At 52.9% G+C, this 24,668-nt stretch overlaps 2 protein-coding genes across 6 annotated transcripts in view; one reads left to right on the forward strand and one right to left on the reverse strand.

The window, feature by feature from the left end:
* TBC1D14 (TBC1 domain family member 14) overlaps positions 1–17,130 on the forward strand; it is a 94,853-nt gene extending 77,723 nt beyond the window's left edge. For all 5 annotated transcript variants that reach the window (XM_019748196.3, XM_019748195.3, XM_074320881.2 and 2 more), the window contains 5 exons: positions 783–854; positions 1,535–1,663; positions 3,314–3,423; positions 12,479–12,737; positions 14,422–17,130. In XM_019748196.3, the coding sequence (XP_019603755.3) occupies positions 783–854; positions 1,535–1,663; positions 3,314–3,423; positions 12,479–12,737; positions 14,422–14,487 (636 nt within the window). In that variant the 3' untranslated portion in view covers positions 14,488–17,130. The remainder of the gene's footprint in view (positions 1–782; positions 855–1,534; positions 1,664–3,313; positions 3,424–12,478; positions 12,738–14,421) is intronic.
* Positions 17,131–22,261: 5,131 nt separating this feature from the next.
* On the reverse strand, positions 22,262–24,642 carry CFAP184 (cilia and flagella associated protein 184). Its single transcript, XM_019748171.3, has one exon. The coding sequence runs from the start codon at positions 24,390–24,392 to the stop codon at positions 22,758–22,760; it is 1,635 nt and encodes a 544-aa protein (XP_019603730.3). The 5' UTR covers positions 24,393–24,642; the 3' UTR covers positions 22,262–22,757.
* Between the last annotated feature and the right edge of the window lie 26 nt (positions 24,643–24,668).

Here is a 24,668-nt window from a genome sequence, read left to right on the forward strand (position 1 = left end):
GTTCCGCAAGTGTCTCTTCGTTTTATATGTCAGAATGTGATGGTTTGGGCCATGGTGTTCTTCTGAAAGCCACACAGGGAGTGACTTCCTGGTCACACCATGCACCCTGCTTATTCCCTGTGTTAACTGTAACCGCATGGAAGATGCAGACAGTAAGTGTCTGAGTGGGATGGGCCAGTCCTCACATGCTGACATCAGGACACTGAAATTGTAACACTTACGGTTTTAGGAGGAGTTACAGCAGCAAATGGAAATCTTGGAGGGATGGGAGAGTTGGGAGAACGTTGGGAATAAAATGGAGGCTGTTAGGACTTAAGATTTAGAGAGTATTTCCTAAACTTGCCCTATCGGAAAAACACAGAAGAAACAAAGACAACGGTGGGGGGGGGGGGGCTCAGAGGGAGGGGCCCAGCTGGGAGGCAGAGTGAGGAGAACTGTTAGCACTCACCTGCTCTGTAGAACCCTGGGGTACCTGGTCACCTGTGGAACTTTGAAGGGGAATAAAATTACACAGCAGGAGGCAAATTCAAAGGCGTGTTCTAGCGCCTGACCCACTGCTTTCTGCAGAGCAGCTTGGTAGAGGAGCCGCAGACTCCTTGCTAACTGGATCTGTAGCCCATTTGTTAATTACGTAATACATGGAGAGCTGCTAGCGTCGCGCTTGGCAACCACTTCCTCCTGTGTAAACAGCGGTGTGACTGCAAGTGGCGGTGGCAGCGGCAGTCTCCCCTGAGCACTAACCAGACCTCTGCATGTGTTGTTTGCTGTGTTGGTCCTTCCAGGGCGGCCCGTACCATGACATGTTGCACAGTATTTTGGGCGCGTACACTTGTTACCGACCGGATGTGGGCTATGTAAGTGAACTTGTTCAATATTTTATAATGTTACCACCTATGAAAAAAGTCAGAGTATTGCCCAGCACATCGTAACTGCAGCTGTCAAGTTGAATGCCTTCATTTTTTTTGTTGAGGCGTCTGAGAAGCCTGTTGCCTGTTTCCTTGTAAAGAAACTGAGCCGGCTCGGCTGCTCCGTGGCTGTCATTAGACTTTAATTGGATTTGATTTTTGTTTTTTGCATGTGATTTTTTTTCAGCATCAAATGCAAAGAGCCTTTAGCAGTAACCATTTGAAACTGCAGCCGGTGTCTGTGGCTTAGCAGATGTGTGTGTGCATGCTAACAGATTTAACACGTTCCATTAGACATGCATCTCGATGGCACCAGAAAACCAGACATTTGAGAGGGCAGTGTTTCAAATGACAGATGCACAAGGAGGGGTTGGTTGGTGGTTTCCCGTGTGGATGTGGGGCATGGGGTGCAGGAGAGCAGACCAGGCAGCCGATGTGGCAGAGCAGTGGTTCCAAGCAAGAGCAAGTGGGTCAGAACCTAGTCGGTTCAGCTTGTGGTGGGCGAGTGGGTGGGGGGCTGGCTGCCGGCCCTTCTAGCCTGAGGGCATGTGGGCTCCTCCTGTCATAAAATGACAGCTGTTCTGACGTGTGGGCTGCTGTGAGTTTAACGCCTGTCTCTCCTTCCTTAGGTTCAGGGCATGTCCTTTATAGCGGCAGTGCTGATCTTGAACTTAGACACTGCAGATGCCTTCATTGCTTTTTCTAATCTTCTGAATAAACCCTGTCAGATGGCATTTTTCCGCGTGGACCATGGCCTTGTGAGTATCCGCTGCGTATGTGCCCTGGCTCTGTGTCTAATTACTCTGTCTTTCCCGTGGGAAAAAGAACGCATTGTCCCTCTTGTAAGAGGAATTTGGAATAAGGTGCACTGTATAAGGTGGGGGATTATTTGAGCATTGTGTTGAATTTTAAACACACGTAGTTAATTGCCATATGTACGAATTTCTGAATACATTCTTTCAGAAAGTGTTTCTGAAAATTCATTCTTCAAACAGGGAGAAGGGGGGGCTCCTACACAAACATACACACTCGTGTCAAGAGCAGTCCCCACGTTTGGGTCTGTCGCACAGAACAGGGTGTAATTGAACCTGGTTGCTGCTCACGGTCACGTGCTTCGTGCAGTACGCTCCCACACGGCACCGGAGACGTGAAGCCTAGCTCCTTCATTTGACAAAGGCAGCAGTGGAAGAATGGAGGGGTTCTGTTTATTCATTTCCACCTTTGTGACGAGCCTTAGGCACAAAGATGACTGTAGTTGCCCTGGGCGGCCCCTCACTTGCCCCTGGAGGTGGGTCCTCCTGTCGGGAACCTCTGGCCCATAGTAAGTACGTACCACCTTCCATAAGATGAGCAGGCAACACTCAACAGCTGCCACCTGCCCACAGGCCTCCAGCGAGCAAACGGCGGAACTCCACCGTGTCTCACCCCTAAGCCGGTAGCTGCTCTGTCTGTTTCCCACCCCCTGCTCTATGCGTTTGGTTTCCTGCCTGCCCCGTGAGAAGTTGAAAAGCACATGCTGGTCAAAGGCGGGCTGTGACTACCTGCTTTTCCTTTCGTGTTTCCTCCCTGTGTGTTGCCACCTGTGCCTTAGATACTGGTGTTACGTTTCCTCTGGGAATGCAGGGGGTTGGGTGTGAGCGTGCATGCTTTTCCAGAGCATGTTCAACATTTCATTCGTTCCTGGTTCTCGGAAAGGAACGCGCCAGTGAGGACTCAGCCTTTGCAGGGGGCCGGCACGGGTTCAGGTCCCAGCCACACACTCACGGTGTGACTTCACGTGGCAAGTTGTGTAACCGCTCCGGGTTTCAGTATCCTTACCTGTGAATTGAAGAAATAATAAGATGTCACTAGTGATGCTCTCGTGACGTTTAGAGAAGACAGGCGTCCTCGGAGAGACTGCGGGTTTAGGGCCACACCTCCGTGCTAAAGCTAAGGTTGCAGTGAAGCGAGTATCCCAGTACAGTGAGGCCCATGAATGTTTTGGCTTCCCAGCGCACCTAGCAGTGATGTTTACACTATACTGCAGTCTGTTACGTGTGCAGTAGCAGGGTGTCTCTAAAACAATGTGTGTGCATAGCTTCATTAAAAAATACTTTACTGCTAAAAAAGGCTGAGCATCACTGGTGCCTGTCGGAAAAACGGCGCCAATCGACTTGCTTGACGCAGGGTTGCCACAACCTCCAGTTTGTAAAGAATAATATTTGCGAAGCGTGGTGGTGGGGCACAGGAAAATGAGGTGCACGTGTGTTAGATATGGCCTGTGTGCCTCGTGACGAGTTACTGAAGAGTGTTAGCAACTGCACAGGAGAACCTGTTAGATCCTGAGGGTGTAAGTACATTCATTTGTTTCGTAGATTACAAACTTTGTGATAATTAGTTTATTCGTGTGTTTTACATTACCTCCCCAGATGTTGACCTATTTTGCTGCATTTGAGGTATTCTTTGAAGAAAATTTGCCGAAATTATTTGCTCATTTCAAGAAAAACAACTTAACTCCAGACATCTACCTAATTGATTGGTAAGACTGTGTTTTTATGTTTTCACATCTCCCCGCCCATTTTCCACTGTGCTGGCGGCCTGCTGACCCTCTACCCCCATCTCCTCCCCCAATTGCCCTGCCTTCCAGCTGCCTCTGCTTTCCAAGGCCCGGCCCTGCAGGCATTTGCTGGCACTGTTAGCTCTCTTCTTGTTACTGTCCATGACTCGCACTGGTCCTGAGGAGAAATGGTGTCTTGGACCTGTTTGTTTCCAGAGCGCGTTTACCCGTCCGTTAGATGAGACGTGGCAGCACCAGGTGTGTGCCGGGCGTGGTGCTGGGATCCTGGGACAGGTGGGGAGCAGACCCGGCGTTCACCTGTAGGAGCCGCTGTGTGGAGGGAGACGTGTCCATGGTCACCCGCACAGCTTGTGCCATGTGCTGTCTCTGCAGCACGGGACAGAGGACAGAGGCCCTGGGCCCAGGCGTAGGGATCCGCGAACACAGGTGACATACGAGCCTGGGCCCAGGCCTGAGGCAGCTGTTGCAGAATTAGCAGGGTGCAAACCATTGGCTTGGTCCTGTCCGAGAGTAAAGTAAAGGGCAGACGGTGGCAGGCGAAGATGTCAAGCTGGGGAGCTTGGGCAGGATGACAGGGCCCCGGGGAACGCTGAAGGCTTTTGCTTGGGGGAGGGGATGGAGGTGGGTTATATCCAGAAGGGAATTTCAGGTAGCCTGGGAGGCAGGGGAGCTTGGAGGCGGAGACAAAGAGACAAGGGCTTGAGTTGAGGCTGCAGGGGTGGGTGGAGAGTAAGGAGTGGAGAGACGTTTGGTGGAGGAAAGCCGTGGGTCCCCAGGAGTATTTTGTGGAAGCGAAGGCAGAGAATCTGCTCTTGAGTATCCAGCTGGTGAGGGGGTTGCTGGTGCCACCAGCTGAGATCAGGGGGGCCCAAATTTGGCAAAATGCTGAATGGATCTAGTTTTGGACACGGGGATTTTGAGGTGCCTATTGAACATCTTAGGTAGACATACATATAGGAGGTTCCAGAGAGTTCTAGGGTAGGATAGTAGACCGGGCACGTCTTCATACAGAGGTAGATGTGGTCACCTGAGGAAAGGGTGGGATGTCACCCCAGAAAACACTGGTTTTGGGGGGCCAGGTGAGACGGCTGGCAGATTTGTGGAACAAAGTGAAGGGTCTCTCAGTTAACTGGTGGGAAGGGTGTGGTTCCGGAACCATCCTAAGCCATGGCCTCTCGTTACTTGCCTGTGGCCTTGGTGAGGGCCACTAGCCTCCCTGGGCCTGTTTCCTCCTCTGTCGACCTCACTGCTGAACCTTGCAGGGCATTGTGAGGTGTTCGCCCCAGCCCCCCAACTTACACAAGGAGCTCTGCAGAAGCAAAGGCGGTGTCACTTGACCAAAAAGGCCCGTTCAGGCTCCAGCACTCCCTTGCATGGTAGATCTAAACTGCTGGGAACGCAGAGCTGCTTTGGTTTTGCTGGTTGCTCACCGTCTTCAGGAGGCAAAGGCTTACTGCTAGAAGGTCAAGTTCGAATGTCACCTGAAATGAGGCTCAGTCCTTAAACAGACTCGTCTGCACCCTGGGGAACGGGCCTCTGGTTTCTTGGCGTTTGTTGCTTTTGTCCTAAACCCTGAGACTGTTGTGACTTCACTGAATTCTTGGGGGAACAAGGGTTTGGAGGGTGGAGCTTGTAGCTGAAGCCACAAGTCCTGGTGTCACTGGGGAACAGTCAACATCAGGCCATGAAGTGGCCGCTGGCGGGGATGCCAGGCTGGCCTGTGGCCGTGCAGAGTGGAAGCGGCTGCCGCACAGGGCCTGTTACCTAACATGGCACTCTCTCCACAGCGGACATTCAGCTCTTGCATGCACTCTGCTCCCATTGCTGACTGTTCATTTGACTGAACCCTGACCTTCCAGATTCTGGGGGCTGGAGCACATGACCACTGCGGGAGGGTGTTAGGAGAAGGCCAGACGTCGTCCTTATCTATTTTATGCCCCCAAGTTAGATTCTTAGGATTCCAGGCTACAAGTGACGCTTTGAAAACACTGTCCTAGAATAGTGTCTTCCAAACTTTTTCCACCTGACTCGCAAAAGGAAATAAATTTTATGGTGTGAATGTGTGGCTGTGTGTGCAGGAACGTAATAGGTATACAGGACTGAAACATGTTTCATAAAACAGTGCCTAGCTTTTACTCTGTGGAAGGCATTCCGAAATTTCCTATTCTGTTCTCTATTTATTAAAAAAAAAGGCAGTCCACTCTGATTGCTTGACTGGGTCACGACTGGCAGCGTGACAAGTGACAAGCGTTGCCCTGGAGGATGCCTGTCTGTTTCCAGTCTAGGCTGGAGATGCTTCTCATCCAAGTGGGTGCAAAGGCCCAGGGAGCCCTTACTGTTGACGCCAGCGCTTTCACACGTGACCTCATTTACCCTGCACCACAAGCCCTTGGAGGGAATTGTGACACCGTTTTGCAGATGAGAAAATTGAAGCTCAGAGAGGCAGGGTGACTCGCGCGGGTCACACGGCTAGCCGAATGGCAGCTGGTGTTCCACAGCCTGCATGCTGTCCCACGATCCCTTTCCAAGGGATTGTGCCCACATAACCCATAAGGTGGGGCCCCTCACTCAGGCTCCAGAAATAGTTCGTCATTTAGTCCAGGCCACATTATAATAGTCTGCGGTGGTCAAGGCTCTTCGCGGGTGCTGACCGGAAGGTAAAGCTCAGCTCAGAAACGGGGTGGTCCCTGGGGCAGGACAGGTTTTGCTGAGGACCTGCCTGAGAAGCTCACGTTCCAGAGACACTCATTGCTTTGTTTCACCTTCGCAGTGTCCGGAGCAGGTTTATGTCTTAGCACAAAGGAAGTCCCCAAGGCCGCTTACCCAATAGCACACCTGTAGTGAGTGGTCCAGGTCGGCCTACTTTTTCTCCTACATCACAGCACCTCCCCCAAAGCACATCTACCCCTGTGACGGCCGGCCCTGCCTCCGAATTGCATACGCCCGGTGCGTCTGCACCCTGCACGTGGTCTGTGTCACACGATGAATTCTAGGGTTCCGGTAACGCTGCTTGAGCAGTGAGGCCTTTTGGTCCTACTCCATGTCAGAGGGTTAGCCAGCGAATGTTCTGGGTGAGCTGCACAGGTGCTCAAATAACATGACAAACTTTTGCCTGTACGCCGTCTGCCCACAGGAGGCCAGCTAGGCATTGTTCCTTCTTCATTCCTATGACCGTTTCCCTGCCCTGTGGCTTGCCACATTGTAGCTTTGTAGGACAGTACCTAGCACAGTGTGAGTTATGCTTTCAGCAGGTTCCTTTCCCTCCCCTCCACTCCCCCAGTTTATGCTCCCCCCACCCCATCAGCCGACCCACAGCTGCTCCTGTAACACACTGAGCTCACCTCTGTGTCCCTCATGCCTGCCCCCCCACCCCCTTTCCTGGGTTCACATGCGCAGAATCCAGCCCGAGGCCCACTTGGGTGCTAGCCACTCGTCCACGTGGGCTCATGACTGCTCTGCCCCGTGGCTTATAAGGGTTTCACAGTTGAGAAGGAGGTTTTCTTGCCGATACTCCCTTCCTGGCACAGCGTCTTATTTAGTGTGGCTGTCATCTTTTCTGTTCACAGGGAGAGTCAGCACGGCCTCGCCAGCTCAGCTGCCTTTGTTCTCCTGCAGGTCTGAGTGCTCAGACAGTCAGATATCCACGTTTTGTGGGAGAGCTGACGTGGTCATTTAACTTACCAAAATATTTCCCATTGCTCTCAAATGGCAGAATTATTTAGAGGCATCAGTGGGTTTTGCAATAAATAATCTTGAATTAAAAAAGAATCCAGTAGTACATTCCATATATGATTAATGTTTCTTATAATGATTGTTTAGTGATACTTGGAGATCCTATCATTACACTGACTCTCTACCTTAAAGGAAAGGTTCAACGTGAAATTACTGTTGGAAGGTGTTCATTTCCATCTCATCTTGTACACATTTCATTTATAGCTTTTAACTTGCAGGCTGTGGGTCTGCCTCAGAACTGCTCCAGAGCAGGGGTTGTCTTGTTGAGCACCCAGTCGTGTGTGGCATCCACGGGGGCCTTCACGAGGGGCGTGTGTAGGCGGATTCCAGGCCTGCAGGCAGGACGCCTGCTCTGAGGAAGGGCCCACACAGCCGCTGTATGACCAGCCTCCCCAGCCTGGCTGCGGGCGGAGCCTGTGTTGTAATGCAGGTGTTCGAATCCTTTCCCTGCTGCCTGCTAGCCCCGACCAGGTGCTGGCGCGTAGGTGAGGATGCCCTTTGGCCTCACGTTAGAAGTTGCTCTGGGGGCACAGAGGTAGATCTAATTGTTTCCAGGATCCGGGCTGAGGTTGGACTTGCTCACTAACTTTGAAGTGAGTCTTAAATAACTATTTGCAATTTTTAATGAATGCAGTTCTGTGTTGGGTGCTTAATGTTCTATTTAATCCTCACACAATCTAACGAGGCTAAGTAGTGAGCTTAGAAGCATATGTGCTAACAGCTTGTCCGAGTGTTTTGGGGGCACCCGAGGCACCAGTGGTGGGGTTGGGGCTCAGGGCCACTTCCTAAACCAGCCCTGGGAGCTAAGGCTATTCTTAGGAACCAGTCAGGGTGGGAAAATGGGGGCACAGCTGTAAATTGGTGGTGTCAGGCCTTGAAGGTCCAGTCTCTGGTATGGCTTCTTAGCGGGAGAGATGGCTAGATGACCTTTGCCCTTTACCTCATCTGTTTCCACAGCCTCCCTTTCTGTGCAGTTCCCTTACCTGTAAAATGGAGGTGACCCTTCTATGTGGTGGCAGCATGAAGCCGCACCTGCCCGGGGGAGCGCGCGCTGTCAGCTCCATGGGTCCTTGCAGCTCGGGCCTCTGAGGAGTGGGCCTGGGGAGAGGTCAGCCCCTCCCCTCTGTGTCTGAGCCCGAGCCTTGCCTCCAGAGCTGGCTTCTCCACCCTCACCATGCTCAGGCGCGCAGTTAGAGAGAAATGGCCAGGTACGAAGGTTTTGTGGGAATTGTGAAGGCTTGACAGGAAAACAGCTATCTGGTTCCTCACACACATTATGGGGCAGATACGCACAACTGGTGTCCTTTATAAACCTATAGCCACCTCATTAATCTAGCAGCACAGAAATACACGTCCAGTATTTTGCGTCAGTTGAATTTGTACCTGAAATTACCACTTTTGATGTACAGTGCATTAATATGCAGTGGTCCAGGGGAGAAAAACAAACATCTCTTGAGGGAGAAAACTCCTTGAATTCTCTCTTCCTTCCATGGGAAGAGCCCAGCAGCAGTCCTGGGAAGGCCCGGCCCTGTTTCTCCCACACGCCTCCTGGCTGGAGCCGGGCGGAGCCCAGAGTGCACTGCGGCAGGGCAGTGGGCTTGGAGGGCTTCAGACCCCGAGGGCAGGAGGGCGGCTTTTGTTCCTGGCACCTGGGGGAGCCGTCCAGATCCATGGCAGGGCTTCTGAGGGACCAGGACGGCCTGGTGTCAGCTTCCGGGGCCGTGGCTGGGCTGGCTCCCCTCACAGCCACACAGGAGCTGAGTGGGCTCTTCGGATCCTTGCACGCCACCTGCTTAATTAACCACTTTATGAGAGTAAACCAGGAGAGGCTTGTTTCAGTGTCCTATCCATAGCTAGTGTTTGAATTTAAATGTGGTTTAAAATACAGTCCAGCATTTGAAAGCTGCTGATAATGAATGGTTTTCAAGTGGAAGGGGAGAGGGAGGGAGGGAGGGAGGGAGGGAGGGAGGGAGGGAGGGAGGGAGGGAGGGAGGGAGCAGGAAGCACAGCTGAGCAGTTCGGCTTGCAGGAGGGAGGGGGAGAAGACCTTCTCTGCTCTAAGACTGCAGGGGTGCAGGGGACCATGGCAGAGGCCATCTGGAGCAGGAGACAGAGCCCAGCAACCCTGGGCTCTTCGGGAGCTGGTGACTGAAAGGCCTGTGGGACTCTGCCAGGCTTAGAAGCGGGGAGGCTGAGGGAGGCGGAGGGAAGGTCGCCGGGGTGTCTGCCCCGTCTGATGACTGCATGAAACCCGCCTGGCCCAGGGCCTGGGAATGGCCTTCCAAGAGGCGGTCATGAAGGCTGAGACATGGATGAATAGGCATCGGCCAGGTGAAAAGGTAAAAAGCGTTTTCTTTAAAAGGCACATTTTATTTAAAGTAGAATAATATTAAAGGCTTAATACTTCCATTTCAGTACATAAAAAATAGTAACTGAAGCCAAGTATGGTTACACTTTTCTGCGTGAAATACGTGCTTGGAGGTCAGTTTTCAGTCGTACTTGACATTTGCGCTCTGATCTTGGACTACTTCCTTTATCTGATAGCATCTGTGCACAGATGGCCCCCAGTGCAGAGCCCTGCCCTGAACTCCAAGTGACTTGGCCTTTGGGTCCAAACCAGAGATCCCCATCGCCTTAAATGACAGCTCCGTCCTTGGAATTGCTCAGCCAGAGCCCAGCGTCCTTGACTCCCATTGCACTTCCCGTGAGGTAAATCCACTGCCAGCTCTGTCCAGATTCTTTGTACTCCTGGCCGCCCCCCTTCTGACCTTGTCTGGTTGTTTCAATGGCCTCCCAGTGAAGCCTGCCTTCCCCAGCAGGCGCTTCTCAGCAGCGGACCCTCCACTAGTTTTCCATTTCACACAGAATACGATCTAAGGGTCTCAGAGTAGCCGGTGAGGTCCTGCTCGTGCTGGGCCCCTGGTCTCAAGGCGTCGCCATGAGTCTGCCCCTTTGCTATTTTTGGCTTCAGCCCTTGGATGTGCTGGGTCACAGCACCTCCTGCCTCGGAGCTTGTGAATTCACTGCTCCCTCTGGATGCTTTCCAGACCCTTCTCCTGGCTTGGGGCTTCCTCTTCAGGGCTTTCCGGATGTCACTCTGCAGTGATGTGTTCTTCCCTAACCACCCTGTTTATGAGTGTGTGTATGTGCACGATTCTCTCACACATGCACACCCTGACTGGCAGCCCGTCCCCTACCCTGCTTGCAGTTAAATCACAATCTGACAAACTGTGTTTTTCAGTTATACCCTCCACCCCCAGGGGCAGGAAATGCTGTCTGTTTTGTCCGATGCTGTGTATCCTCTTTGCCAACAAACAGTGACTAGCAGATAGCAGGATTTAAAAAGTACTGAAGCCACCTGGGCTGACAGGCTCAGACTCAGGAGGGCTGAGATGTCAAGCGTGAGCTCCTGGAGAGCGGCAACGCCTACGGGGTCGTAAGGATGCGCGGGTGGGCCTCCGGGCTCTGGCAAGGGCGTTCTTGGTCCTTCAGACGGTGGCTTCGTTATCAAGTTCAAAGTATCCAAAGTAGTTGATGGAGACCCACACACACGTCTGAGCTCAAGAATGTTGCTGAAGAAATTTCTTTGGTTGCTAACTCTCCTTTGCCTATATCGGCATCATCTTCTGGTCATTTTTTTTAACTAAGCCTCCGCTTTTAAGACGTAAGGGCTTGATTTCCATGAATGAGCTGGCACATGAGAGGTAGTACTGCAGATTAGGTCAGTTCTTTTTCATATTTTAAAAATGAACACCTTCTGTATGGAATTAAGAATATTCTCTAGATCGAGACTAGAAATAGAAGAGCTCCTGGATCTCCCTTTCCCCATGTTTTCTAGACTGACGAATGAGACCATGTTCTGTTGTAGAGGTAGTAAGCAGCTCGGGCTGAGGGCTGCTTGTGCCTTTTAAAAACAAAGTGTCCTACGTGCCCACGACAGTGTCTCCTGGTGACATCTAGAACAGCCTGGACGTTCAGGGCGTGGGCGTGGGCGTGGTTCAAAGTCTGGCTCTGCCAGTTATTGTTGGCAGGACCTGGGGTGGTTTTTCTGACATCTGTCTCCGTATTCCATCATCTGCGTTGAATGAAACCTGAATTGTTATGCCTTCCTCGAATCTCTTAGAGTTTTCAAGCACTGACAAGGGACAGCCTTGAAGCTTAGTAGGTCTTAAATAGCATGCTGTGTTGAATGCCTGACTCCTCTGGGTCCTGGAGGAAAGGCTGCTGCTGGGCAGAACGCCCTGCCGGGCAGCTTTCGAACTGGATTGCATCCTGGGGGTTGCTGCAGACGGAAAGCCTGTGCCCGTGGCACCTGTGAAGCCTGTGTGCAGGTTGGCTAGTGTGGTGTGATTTTCCTGGTGGGTCTGTCACAGGGAGGTGAGTCTTGCTGTGGACGGCTTGGTGACATTCCCTCCTGACCAAGGCTGCTCCGCAGTCTCAGCCCAGCACCTGAGCTCAGGTGCCTTTATGGGGCCCGTGTGCCCCTGGAGCTGGCGCGGGCGCTAAGGCAGCCCTGAAATCTGGAAGAGTGATTTTCCAGGCGTGTAGGAACTGTGCCTCACCAGCGGAGGACTGCTTCTAGTGAGTGCTAGTCCCGACAGGGCGTGAGGGCCCCCGCCGTCTGCCATCTAAAGCAGAGAGGAGTCTGCCCACGGACTCAGCAACAACTGCCAGGTGTGAGAGTTCGGTGCTGTGTGGGGACAAACGGGGCAGGGTCCCAGCTCTTGTGCAGTCTCCGTAGGAAGACAGGCAGCCAGCACGTGGATAAGCAGCAGGAAGGAACATCTAGCTGGGTCCGGGGGTCAGGAGACACCCACACTGCGTGTCACAGCGGAGGAGGGAGGACACGTTCATGGGACTCCCCTTTCCTGCACTGAGCCTCCGGGAGAAAAGTGGACAGGACGCTTCAGAGCCGCGTGCACTGAACTGCGCATTTCTGCCTCCCGTTTTCATCCCCCGCCAGGTTCTAACCTCTGTCTGCATGTTCACCCTCACATCCAGCGCCTTCCACAGAGTAAGCACGTGGTAGGTGCTTGATGAGTATCTGTTGCTTGTAGAATTCAGACACTGTCCAGTGTTTGACTCCGAGTGAAAGCTGATGATGCTGTTTCATAAAACTAAACTCGGCCTTCGGAATGAGTGTAGGCCAGGTGCTGCCCCCGGCCCCCCACGTGCGTACCTCGGCGTGAAGGCGACTGACTCGGAGCATCTTGAATGGGGTCACCTGAATTCAGACTTCTTTCTTTGTGCCGCGCAAATCTGAAAACTCCACCTTTCCCCCCAGGATCTTCACCTTGTACAGCAAATCGTTGCCCCTCGATCTGGCCTGTCGCATATGGGACGTGTTCTGTCGTGACGGGGAGGAGTTCCTGTTCCGCACGGCGCTGGGCATCCTGAAGCTGTTCGAGGACGTCCTGAGCAGCATGGACTTCATTCACATAGCGCAGTTCCTCACCAGGCTGCCCGACCACTTGCCCGTGGACGAGTTCTTTGCTTCCATAGCTACCATTCAGATGCAAAGCCGGAACAAGAAGTGGGCGCAGGTGCGTGGATCTTTGGTTCCCTTTTTCCCCAGAGAGACTTGGCTCGGTCTAGGAAGCGCCTTATTCAGAATCCCTCTGAGGAAACACCCTTCTCCACAGTGGTCCTTGGGCCGGAAGTGAGGAGACCTGGGTTTGAGGCTGGGCTCTGCCACAGGGGCCGTGGGCAGTCATTTCCTCTTTGGGTCTCTGGCACATGGAGGTGCTGGAGGATGACAACCTCCCTGCCTGTTCTGCAGTGCCAGAACTTCTGGTTTGCCATCTCGCTTGTTAGGTAGCGTTTTGTAAACCAAGCCCCCCCGCCCCACAAATGCCTGAGACAGAGCACAGTGTACTAACACTCACCAAGCCCCTCTCCCCCCACCGCGGCCCTGGGGCGGGGTAGGTGGCCTTGTCCCTGTCTCACTGGTCCCTACCCAGAGGGCTGAAATGTGTGCCCTCCGCAGAGGAGGACAGGAGGGTGGCGTCCCAGGGCAAAGCTCCCGCCCCAGCTTCCCTGGGGTTGTTACGACCTTGACTTTCCGACTTGCGCACTCACGGGTCTGTGACCTTCCTTTCCATCTCGGTGCTTTCCGTGTGCCCCGCCCCCACCCCCACCCCACGCACGCACGTGAGCGCAGAGGGAAGGATTAAAGCCAGAGCTGTCATTTTGTTTCTAGTGTTTCAGGAACTAGGTAAAAATGGGTTAAAACCAGCTCAGACATTACTGCCTGTGGGACGTTTCCTAATTATACTGGGGCAGTGGTAGGAGTGAGCCTGGTGGTGGTGGGCGAGCATCGTGGAGATTTACGCTGTCCCAGGTGCCGCGCACGCTTCTCTTCAGCGCTGCACTTGAGGTGAAGACCCTGGTGAGCTTTCCAAAACAAGTCAATGTGGATGTCTGGTTGGCGTCCCTATTGCTTAGCAGTGGGGGAGCTTCTCTACTGTTAGTCCTTCTGTGCCTCCTATTTGAAACCTACACAGAAATGTCTCTGCTTTACCCCTTGTACTTTGTAATTCCATTAAAGTGGCATCATTAGCGCTGGTGCTACGAAGATCCCTGGGTTTTGAAATCAGAATATCGGGGTTTGAGTTCGTATGAGCAGCTCACTTCTGTAAGCGCCCGCTGCTCAGGCGCCTTCCGAGGGGGTGTTAACTATTCCGGCCACGGTGCTGAAGCTGAGCGCTCAGCTCGGCTAGAGTGGGCGTTCACTACATGCAGCCATCCTTATTGTCACTACCCTCCCTGAGTAGTCCCAGCCGATGGAATGTGTGAGCAGTGAAGGTGTCAACCAGGGGCTACGAGGGCAGGGAGAAGGCACTCAGGCAGGCATGAGAAGAGCTGACTTCGGGCCAGCCGTGAGGGGTGCAGAACTGGCTGGTGAAGCGGGGGACCGGGCAGTGCAAGCCGCTGTGCACGGGCCCAGGAGGCCGCCGAGCAGCCGGGAGCTGGAAGCCCGGCTGTGGTGGTGGCGGCTTCCGGGTGGGACGTGGAAAGGGAGCCCTGTAGCCCTGTCTGGATGCTGGCACGGTGGCTGGTGGGAAGTCGTTGTGGGACGTTCGCGTGCGTGGCATGGCCGTGTTTCCATGTCAGAAAGATGAATCTGGATCCAGGGGGGAGGTGCCGGGCGCGTGGCGGAAGTGGGAGCCTCTCGGGATCGGTGTTTCCGTGTGTGTCACCCACGGACGTCTTCCCTGTGCTCCCCAGGTGCTGACTGCCCTGCAGAAGGACAGCCGGGAAATGGACAAAGGCAGCCCATCTCTCAGGCACTGAGGCGGCAGGCGGCGGACGCATGTGCGGCGGTGAGGCAGCTCTCCAGGCAGCACCGGTGTCGTTTCAGACGGACGCGCTGGCAGCCGAGCAGGGCTGCTTGCACGTCTGATCCTAATACTGGAGCTGGCCTTAAACACGACAAACAAACAATTTTCAAGAATTCAACCCAGGCTGAGCCTTACGAAGCTCCATGGATGGTGACCTGGTGTGGGCTGTGGCCAACCACCGCATCTCCTGCATGGTGTAAAAATAGGGCAGTGGCTAACTCCCTCCCCTTCCTTCAGCAAAGTTAATTAAACCGTCATGCGTTCCTGTCAACCCCTGGAAAGGACATTACAGTCTTTCTTAGCTGAGGTGCCCGAGAAGGGCTTTGGGAGACCTCAGAGCTGTTACTGGCTCCTATTTACCTAGTTGAGTAAGAAAGAGACTGCTAAGTTCGTTATCGAGATAATCTTTCCAGAAACGGAGGGCATTTGAAAGCCCACCTACCAAAGATGCATTAGGGGAAAGTGGGCTCGCAGGATAGTCCCGGACACGTGCTCATGGGCGCCTTGGACCCGGCCTGACTCTCGGGTTGACGTTGTACCATGTTGCCTTGACACAGTTACAGTACGAGGGCTGGAAATGCGTGCTGAAGGTCTGGGGGGGCCCTGCGCTCCCAGAGATGGCTCCCTACACCTGTTGAGCAGAGGTGGAAAGTTCGAGCAGGAAGAAGTGTTCACACAGATGAAGGCCATGACAGCAGACAGTCTTAAAGCTGATGGAAAGAGAATGGAGACAGCCCCCTTCTCAGTAAAAGGGGGCTGTTAAGACCTGCTCCCTCTGGCACCTACTCGTTTCTGTGCAGGCTGGGGACAGCACGATGTGGGGCGGGGGGGCAGGCGGCTGCTCCCTCGCTCTGACAGAAGGAGGCACCTCTGTCCTTTGTCACCTGAATGGCAGGACCAGCCCTGAGTGCCAGTGTTCCCCTCCTCACGCCTTTGGCTCTAACAGAGTGTCTTAGGGCTGAGGAACAAGCAACATCCAGCGGCCCAGACAGCCTTGGCAGAGTTCTCGGTATCTGCAAGCAGCCTGTCCCCATTTTAGCCAGTGTCCCCAAGTTCACTAGCACCTGTTTTGTTCTAGCTTTTCCTTGATTAATTTTGAGAACTTTATATCAAGAATTTTGGTTATCCAAATTCAAAAAAACTGAATAGTTTTTGCACAGAGTAGTCCAAAGGACAGATTTCTATGGAAACAGGTTCCCACGTGACGATCCGTTGGCGTGTTGGTCTCTGGGAGAGCTGGGTGATCCAGGTTCAAGGGCACCGTTAGTGACACAGTGCATGCTGCAGCGTGGTCTGGCACCCCCGGTCCTTCTCAGCCATTCTTCCCACCCCCAGGAGCGTCCCAGGGTTGCTCTTGTTGGTGATGTTGGGGGTGCCCTTGGCTCTGAGAATAGCAGGCATGGGGTGGGGGGTGAAGCCTGACTGGCGTTACTTGATTGGTTTCCTCTATCTGCCATCTCTGCAGATGGCACTTCTAGGTGCGTAGCAGGTTGCCCTCCATCCCAGCTCTGTTCTGTGTGTGGTTTTCCCGAGATCGCCTTTGTTCCCTTATCTCCTTCCCGGAAGTTGCCAGGGAGCTTGCAGAGCATCACGGATCCCACTTTCTGCCTCAGCCTTTAAATGCTGACTCGCCCGGCCTCTGGGAGGACGGTTCTGCCTTCCCGAGGCCTCGGCAGCCTTCCAACACAGCCATTCCCTGATACCACACTGCTGAATGTAACCCAGACTGAGCCGGGCAGCCGGCCTCGCCAGTGTGCCCTGCTTCGCTCCATGACGTGGGCTTTCTGTCCCTGAAAGATGTATATATTTTCTTACTGTACATAAATATGTCCCTTAAGTCGTGACAGAAAGCAGTGCACCGGGGAGGCATGCAGTCCCCTCAGCTGCACGCGGAACAGCTCGTGCATTCCCAACGCAGCCCTTAACACGTTTGTCAAACAGTTTGACATAAATCTCTTTGGATAGCACCATTTATACGTTAAGTTTTTCAACAGGATCCCATGCCAATCTGGAGTACTTACCAAATCTCTGGTTCAGAAGAGGTTTTTATGACCTGTGCCCAGACCCCATGAGGTCTTGCTGGTTTGCTGTGCCCATTTCAGAGGCTGGGAAGTTCTAGGTCCCCATCCAGGGGCACACGGCCCCCTGCACAGAGAGAGGGCTGCTGCACACAGAGCACATGGCTGGCTCTCTGTGTGACATTATCGTTGAAGAAAATTGGAAACAAACTGAAATGCTGCACACTTTGGAAATCTGCACTTTCCACTTCCCAGGCCACTGATTCGCAGAACCTCAGACTTCAGGGTTGGGACCTTTGTGCAACTGGCACTTTGAGGTGAAAGCTGCGTCCCCACCAGCCCTTGAAATCTTGTCCAGAAACAAGGTTCACTTTAAGAGGTACTTTTTAACTGCTCAGTTTTGACTATTTTAAATAGTTTGCTGATAGAAAACTCCTGATAACACTTGCGACATATCATGTTTTAATTGCTTGTACAGTTAACCTTTAATTTTATTTAGTAAAGTATCAAATTAGAACTTTTTGAATTGTAAATATGTGGTTTTATTAAATAAAAGTCTTGTAAAATTGTTACTCCTATTCAGTGTAGTTTGGTTTAAAATTGAAGTTCTCACCTTGAAGTAGGGCAAAAACTTGACTTTGAGCATTGTGCTGTTTCAGGTAAAATCCACTTATTAGGATGAGTTCAATAAAAAAAGATGGTGCAGTTATGGTAAGTTGGCCAAGGATTCTAAAGTTCAGTGCGCCCCTTCCAAGCCGAAGGGGAACCCTGACACTGCTCCGCTCAGCTTGATCTCTGCCCACGGCTTTATTCCCCTTCTCCCCCGTCCCTGTGTCTGCCACACTCGCCCGCTCCTGCTCCGAGCCCGAAACCCGCAGCCTGGTCCCAGCAGGTCCCAGCAGGTGGTCAGCTTCCCATGGGCTCTTCCTGCCTCCCTGAGAAACCTGCTCCCCACCAGCTGTCAGCGGGGAGACCCTGGGCCAGTGTGTGCCTCCGTTCCCATTACAGTGGCGCTGAGCCTGAAGTGGTCCTCCGGGTCACCTGGGACCAGGCAGAGGGAATGCTACTGTGTCAGCTACTCAGGCCCAGGGAGGGGCGAACCCTCAAGGCCTGCGTGCTCTGGGCTGTCTTGTGACTCCCCTGAGCAGACGCAGACGCCCCTCCTGTCGCCCCTGGTCCTCCTGGGCCTGTGCTGGGGAACTCGCTTACCTGCCTCCCGGTCCATCCTCCCCTGGACATCGAGCAGCTTCGGGGCCTTTGCTCAGATGTCCTCGGCCCCCAGCATGATGCTCAGAAACAGTGTCCCGTTCTTGACCGCAGTGAGCTGCTTTGCCTCTCCGCCGTTCTGCACAGGCAGTGAGGTGAGTGACAGACGAGGGTGGTCATGGCTGCTGGCAGTCAGGTTTGCTGGGGGCTTGCTGGCTGCCCCACCCATGCCAGGCCCTGGGTGAAGTGCTCTGTGAATGGCTTCATCGGTCTCCACAGCTGCTCTGTCATTGTCCCGCTTCAGGGCAGTGACTCAGAACAGTAGTCTGCTTGGGCTCCTATAGCCAGTGAGTGGCAGGGCTGAGCTCTGGCACAGAAACACCCCTCCCCAGAGAACACGCCAGCCTCGGGCCTCCGGAAGCTCGTCTCTAGCTGACCTCAACTCCAAGTGCAGGGTTTGAGGGGAGGCCCGGAGCCACTCACCTGAGCAGCTGTGTGCTCGTCCAGTGGCCGGCTCCTGGGGGCGGACCTCAGGGAAACACAGGCAGTGGGGGTTGAAGTTGGGCAATGTTTTCCTAAGCGAAACAGGGCAGGGTGGGGGGGGTGCTGCCAGCTCAAAACCCACCTCCCTAAGCGTGGAGGCTGCCACGAAGGCAAGAGGGAACAGATGCTGCTGCAGCATGGGCGGAGAGGCCGGGACCTAGAGATAAGCCCTGGGTCACGAGATGGACCAGCAGAGGGAAGCCGTGGAGCCAAAGCAAGTCCTCAGATGGGGCCATGTGAAGCTCGAGCACCCAGGAACTTGGCCATGACTTAAGGTCCCAGGTATTTCTAAGAGGCCTGCAGCATGTCCAGCTCACGTTTGGCTCTGGGCTCCTCGGTGAGCACCGCCCGCCCCTGCGCACTTCTTGCTCTAGGGCGGGGCTGCTCCACTGGGCAGGCCACGCCCAGGCACTGTCCTCAGGACTAACTGCCAAAGCCCTTTCCCGGGATGCCTGAGCCCTGCGGGGTTTCCTATGGAGGGAGGGCGGGGTAGTGGCCTTCTCTCTGACAACACAAGGCGAGTTACTCCTACTCCAGGCTGGACCCCAGAACCTCAACAGTTTTTTTTAATAAACTGCTCCAATCAAAAATAAACCCAAGTTTTTAAGGTGCAGGTTAACTGCATGGTTAGGAAAAGGAGAATTGAAATTTTCTAAGCCTCATCTTGCTTTTCTATAACCAAGGTTAAAAAGCACCTATCCACTGATTTGTGAGGATTAAAATAAGATGCCAAACAGATTGGATCATTAAAAGAAACAAATTGCAGTAGATAGCTAGCTAGACTCATACTCTTGACATATAAACTTTCAGTGTCTTGCACTCTTGGTGAACTTAGGAATTTTTAAAAATCTGGATTTTCCCCCCAAGTTAAATGCATGTTCATTGTATAAAACTTGTAAATTACAGGAAAGCACAAAGAACAATCCTAATTTCACCACCCAGAAAAGAGATGCTTCTTCAGAGTATATTATTTTCCTAGTTTACACGTGAGTTCACTGAGGCTTAGAGGATTGCGGTATTTGTCCCAGGTATTTGTCCCAGGTCACCGTCAGAAGAGAATGAATCCAGGTCAGTCGGATTCCAGTCTTTGTTCTCCAGCCCTTCCCTGTCTTCTCCCCACACCTCATCTTTGGCACCCTGTGGGTGAACTATTAGAAGACGTCAATTGAAAAATTGGAGACGGTGTAAATTTGTTAATTAAAATATGCATGTATTTAATCATTGGTTATTTAAATAAAAATTAGACGAGCCTTTGAAAGGACTGTTACCTGGGAAGGAGGAGACACGAATTTTAGTGGTGCTCTTCCTGCCAGCCCTAGCTCCGGCCAGCTTCTCTGACATGCCCCTAACACAGCAGACGTGGTCTCCTGGAGTCCTTTCCATCCCTAGCTTTTGCAGGATTCCTCACTCTGACATTAAGACTTTCTGAAAGTTTAAAACAAAACACCAGATTGGGGTGTATGAACTCCAATATTATTTAACGGACCCCCAACCAATGGCAAAATCTAAATTATGGCTGCAGATGAACTTACAAAAAAAGAACGTATTTTTATTTACATAATTAAAAATCCCAGATGTGGTAAGTCACCAAAATGATTTTCACTCATTAATGAAAGTGTGTCCTTTTCAGATGCTCCGGGCTGTACCGAGGTAGGTGCCTGATTCACTCCAGCGGGTGCCGCCATAAAACACACAAACCTCCAGGAACCTTGAAGGGGGACACTTCCGACTCAGACTGATTTTTTAAAAGTCTGCTTTCACACAACTTCTTACTCACATTTTACTGTGCGCGCATTTTTCAGTTCCTGTGCTTTTTGACAAGGAGATGAAAATATCTTTAGTCTTTGATTTTAGCATTCATAAAAATAATCTTAGTTTTACAGGTTTCTATTGGGTTGGTGCAAAAGTAATTGCGGTTTAACAGATTAAAAATAATTGCAAAAATCGTAGTTACTCTTGCACCAACCTACTCTCCCTGGACTGGACAGCTGTATGTCTGGAGTATGCTTCCAAGACAACAAGCCCACTTCCCTGTCATTTCCCTCACTGCTTGTACTTCTTGAGAGATCCTCTACCTACCTATAATTATTTTTGAATTTGGCCTGATACACATAATAGGCATTCAAGTAACACTTATTTTCAGGAAGCAAGACTGGCATTATATTAATGTGTTGTTGTTTTTTATTGGGGAAGGGGAACAGGACTTTAGTGGGGAACAGTGTGTACTTCCAGGATTTTTTCCAAGTGAAGTTGTGGTCCTTTCACTCGTAGTTGTGGAGCATGCAGGTTGTTGTCCTTTCAGTCTTAGTTGTGGAGGGCACAGCTCAGCTCCAGGTCCAGTTGCTGTTGCTAGTTGCAAGGGGCGCAGCCCACCATCCCTTGCGGGAGTCGAACCGGCAACCTTGTGGTTGAGAGGGTGTGCTCCAACCAACTGAGCCATCCGGGAGGCAGCTCAGCTCAAGGTGCCATGTTCAATCTTAGTTGCAGGGGGCAGAGCCCACCATCCCTTGCGGGACTCGAGGAGTCGAACTGGCAACCTTGTGGTTGAGAGCCCACTGGCCCATGTGGGAATCGAACCGGCAGCCTTCGGAGTTAGGAGCACGAAGCTCTAACCGCCTGAGCCACCAGGCCAACCCTATGTTTAATAAATGTATTGAGCATCGATTATGTCCTTGGCACTGTGGGGGAGGTTGACAAACCAAAAGTCCTTGTCGTCCAGGGACTTTGCCTCATTGGGGAGCAGAGAACTAAGCAGACAGTCACAAAGCAGTGGGTCAAAGGCCGGCACGGGGCTAAGCACAGCATGTCAGTAGGACTGCGGGAGGGTGCGTTAGGTCTGCCATGCTTCCTCAGACGCAGTCTGTCTAAAGAAACAATTTGTGAATGTGTTGGTATTTTATGATTAAGAGCTCGCCTATAATCTAATTAGAAAGAACCTTGTTATGAAGTAATCAACAGATTATGTATCTTCTAATTAACTGTAACATCTCCAGCATGCGGTAATGTAATTTGAGAGAGCTTCAGTAATTGTGCCCGTTAAAGCAAGGCCAGCCTCTTCCATCTCTTTTGTTTCTGTGCTCTTTGTGACTGGAGTCAAGGCTGATGAGGGAATGTTTGGTTCACCCTTGTCATGCAGGGTGTCATGCAGGGTCTCTGGTCCCGCTCCCCACACAAGAACGCAGGACCTGGTGAGGCCAAAAAGGAACACCCACGGAGCCATAGGTAGGGGAGTCACACCACTATGTTCTCGCTGGCAGCTGGGTTGGAGACACAGGAAACAGGATCCACACGATCTGCAACCCACTGTCCACTTCTGTCAATCAACCAACCTCACTTGCTAACTGCAATCCGCGCTTGCTAGCTCAGCCACCATCTTCTTGATAGCCCCCATTTGCTGCTAGCCTAGCCATGGCAGTTATATTAGTGGCCAATGGCTCAGTGGTCACAGCTGATGGCCAACGAGCCACAGCTGATGGCCATCCAATCACAGCTGATGGCCATTTACTACCTGAGCCAGCACCTTTCCACGTGAGGCCGAGAGCCTGGAAACTGCACTCCTGGCTCTGTCCCCACAACCCTAGATACTTGCCAATGGGTCAAAATCAGCTGATGATACCCGTTCTCCCTCTAGTGAACCAAAGGGATGGACACTTATAATGAAAGCCACTTGCTTGGTGAAGGCACCAAGCATGTTGCCAGTTTCATTCTGAAGCCTCCCCAACCACAGAAGAACCCAATGCTGCTTTTCATTGGAGGCTCACAGCAAACGTTCTGTTTGCCAGTGACTTACTACTTAACTCTGGCTTTGATGAACAGGTCGAGAGAAAACAAAAATTGTAGAGGATAAGGAGAATGGAAGTAAGAAGTCAAAGATTTTACTCCCTTCATTGTTACGTTTGTGTGGTTGGATAAGTATATTATTATTTTTAAAAGTATATTCAAGCTGTGGAATGTAGCAAGGGATTTTAATCAACCTTTATTGGCTTCAAAGGAAACACACTTTAGGTTAATCTAAGGGAATTAGTGAGCTTTGAATTGAGACTGACTTGAGACTACACAGCTTAATAAATTCAAAGGGATTTAATAATTAGCTTAATGCACAAGAATTTTCGGGTATCCTGCCCATTGGTTGAACCTTCCCACATATGGCAGAGGAACAGTTCTCAGTATCAGGCCATTGAAATTATGGAATTGCTCAGATACAAAAAGGCTTTTCGCAGCTTTTTAGGAGAAGTCAGGTATACTACCTGTTTGTTTCTCTGGACCTGTTTTACTTAACCCCTACAAAACTGACTGCTAACCCAATTTTGGAAGCTGAAAAATTATGCGATACAAAGTGCAGTTCCATCCTAAATATCACAGGCCTTTTAAAGAGTGGCAACAAATGGAGAATAAGTTGATGGAGGATAACGTGCTGAGATTGGAGCCGTTCTGCCGCCTCTTCTCATCAGCCAGGTCAACAGGGCAGAAAGGCTCTGGCTTCCCGGATCTTCTGCCTCACTCCTTGGCAGGACAGGGTGAGGCCAGCGTGGTGGTGCTTCAGGGACTCTAAGCGCTGCCGGAGCCCTTCCGTCTTGCCCACCTTCTCTTCCATGTCCCGAAGGAGAGACTCCTTGCCCAGAAGCCCACTCTTCTGATTCAGCTTGATGTTGTCAAGCCGCAGGCTGTCTCTGGCTTGCTTAGTCTTGGTCAGGATGTCCCTCTTTAGGGCCACCTGAGCCTCAATGTCCGAAAGCTGTGACTTTCTGCCTGCGTTTCCTAGTTCCATAAAGTGGAGCTTTTCTTTCACATGGGTAATTATTTGCACGTTGTTGTTCACCTTCTTGCGCAGTTTTAAAAGCTCCTCATTTCGCTCCTCAACTTTCTCATTGAAGGTCTGGTTCTCAATCTTAAGCTGTTCAAAGTCGATGAGCAGCAGGCCCCCGGCCATATCCTCCTGGGCCCTCATCCCGGTATCAAAATGCATCAGGCCCTGCCTCAGCTGCACGTTCTCCAGCCTCACGGCGCTCATCTCCTTCTCCTTCTTCTCCTCCAACGCCTGGATCTGCTCCACTTCTCGCAGAGCGGCCTGGCGACCGCCCCTCATCCGACAGCTGCCCATGGCCTGCAGCATCACCTGCTTCTTGAGCGCCTGGAAGTCGCGCCACGCCTTGTCCACCGTGATCAGCTTCTCCTCGCACTGCAGCTTCAGCTGCTCCAGCTCCTGGTGGTACCAGTCCAGGTCGTCCGCCTGCTGCTTCCGCAGCTCCTCCAGCACGGCGAGGTAGCTGAAGTATGCCTCCTCCTTCTCGGAGGACTCGGGCTCCGCGCCCCTGTCGGCCCCCTCGGCTGTGTCCAGGCCCCTCTTCCTGCGCAGCGCCTCCGAGACCTTGTGCTGCAGGTAGATGTTGTAGCGCTGGTAGCAGCCGCGCTCCACCATCAGGGAGCGGTACTGGTCCAGGAGCTCAGCGCGCAGCTGCTGCTCCTGCGCCTTCTGCACCTCCTCGGTCCAGTCCAGACCCTCGAGCACCTGGTCCGGACCGTGGTGCTCCGGCTCGCTCTTGGCCAGGCTGCCTCCCACACTCTTCCCCTCGCTCTCTTGCTCCTTCACCTCCTCCTCCCGTCCCTCCCGCTCAGCCTCCGGGACTGTCGCAGCCTTCTCCTGGCCGGTGGTGGACGGCGGCGGAGAGCCCTGAGACGGGGCTTCCTTCCGCCTCTCCTCCGCTTCCTCCTCCCCCTCCTCCTCCCCCTCCTCTTCCTCGGGCCCGCCGTCGGACTCCGGCTGGGCTGGCTCCGCAGGTCCGGCCTCCGCCACCTCCTCTCGCTCGGCCTCGGTCGGCCATTCCCGCTCTCCGGGCTCCTCCTTGCCGGCAGCTTCGGTGGCCGCTGGCCCTTCCCGGGGCTCGGCGGGCTCGGCGGGCTCGGCCGCCTCGGCCACGGCGACGCCTCCTTCAGAGGCCTCTACGGTCTCCGGCTGCGGCTCCGGCTCCGCGGTGTCCGCCGGGGACTGGGAGCCAGAGCTGGCCTTGATCTCGGACAGCCGCGAGGCCAGTCTCTCCACATCTCTGTCTTCCTGCTCAGGGTCCCCAGTGTGCTCCGAGTGGCTGTCCATCTCCCTCCGGTTCCGCCAGCGCCACTGACTCCAGTTGCCGGCTGTTAGGTTTCCAGGGGCAACCAAAGGCGCTCGCGGTGGGTCCGGCGATTGGCCAGGCGTCAGCCCGACGCCCTGCCCATTCTTCCCGCCTTCCAGCAGAATCAGGCCAATAAGAGGCCGCAAGAGAACGACGGGAGGCGTTGATTGGGAGAGGGAGAAGGCTCGCGCCTAGAGGGGCGTGGCGCACCAGCGGCGTTAACTTTCCGCCCATTTCCCACCGCCAGGCCTGGGGCG

Source organism: Rhinolophus sinicus, chromosome 1 (assembly GCF_057876585.1).
Source record: "Rhinolophus sinicus isolate RSI-liver-muscle chromosome 1, RSI-T2T, whole genome shotgun sequence".
Classification (NCBI taxonomy): Eukaryota; Metazoa; Chordata; class Mammalia; order Chiroptera; family Rhinolophidae; genus Rhinolophus; species Rhinolophus sinicus.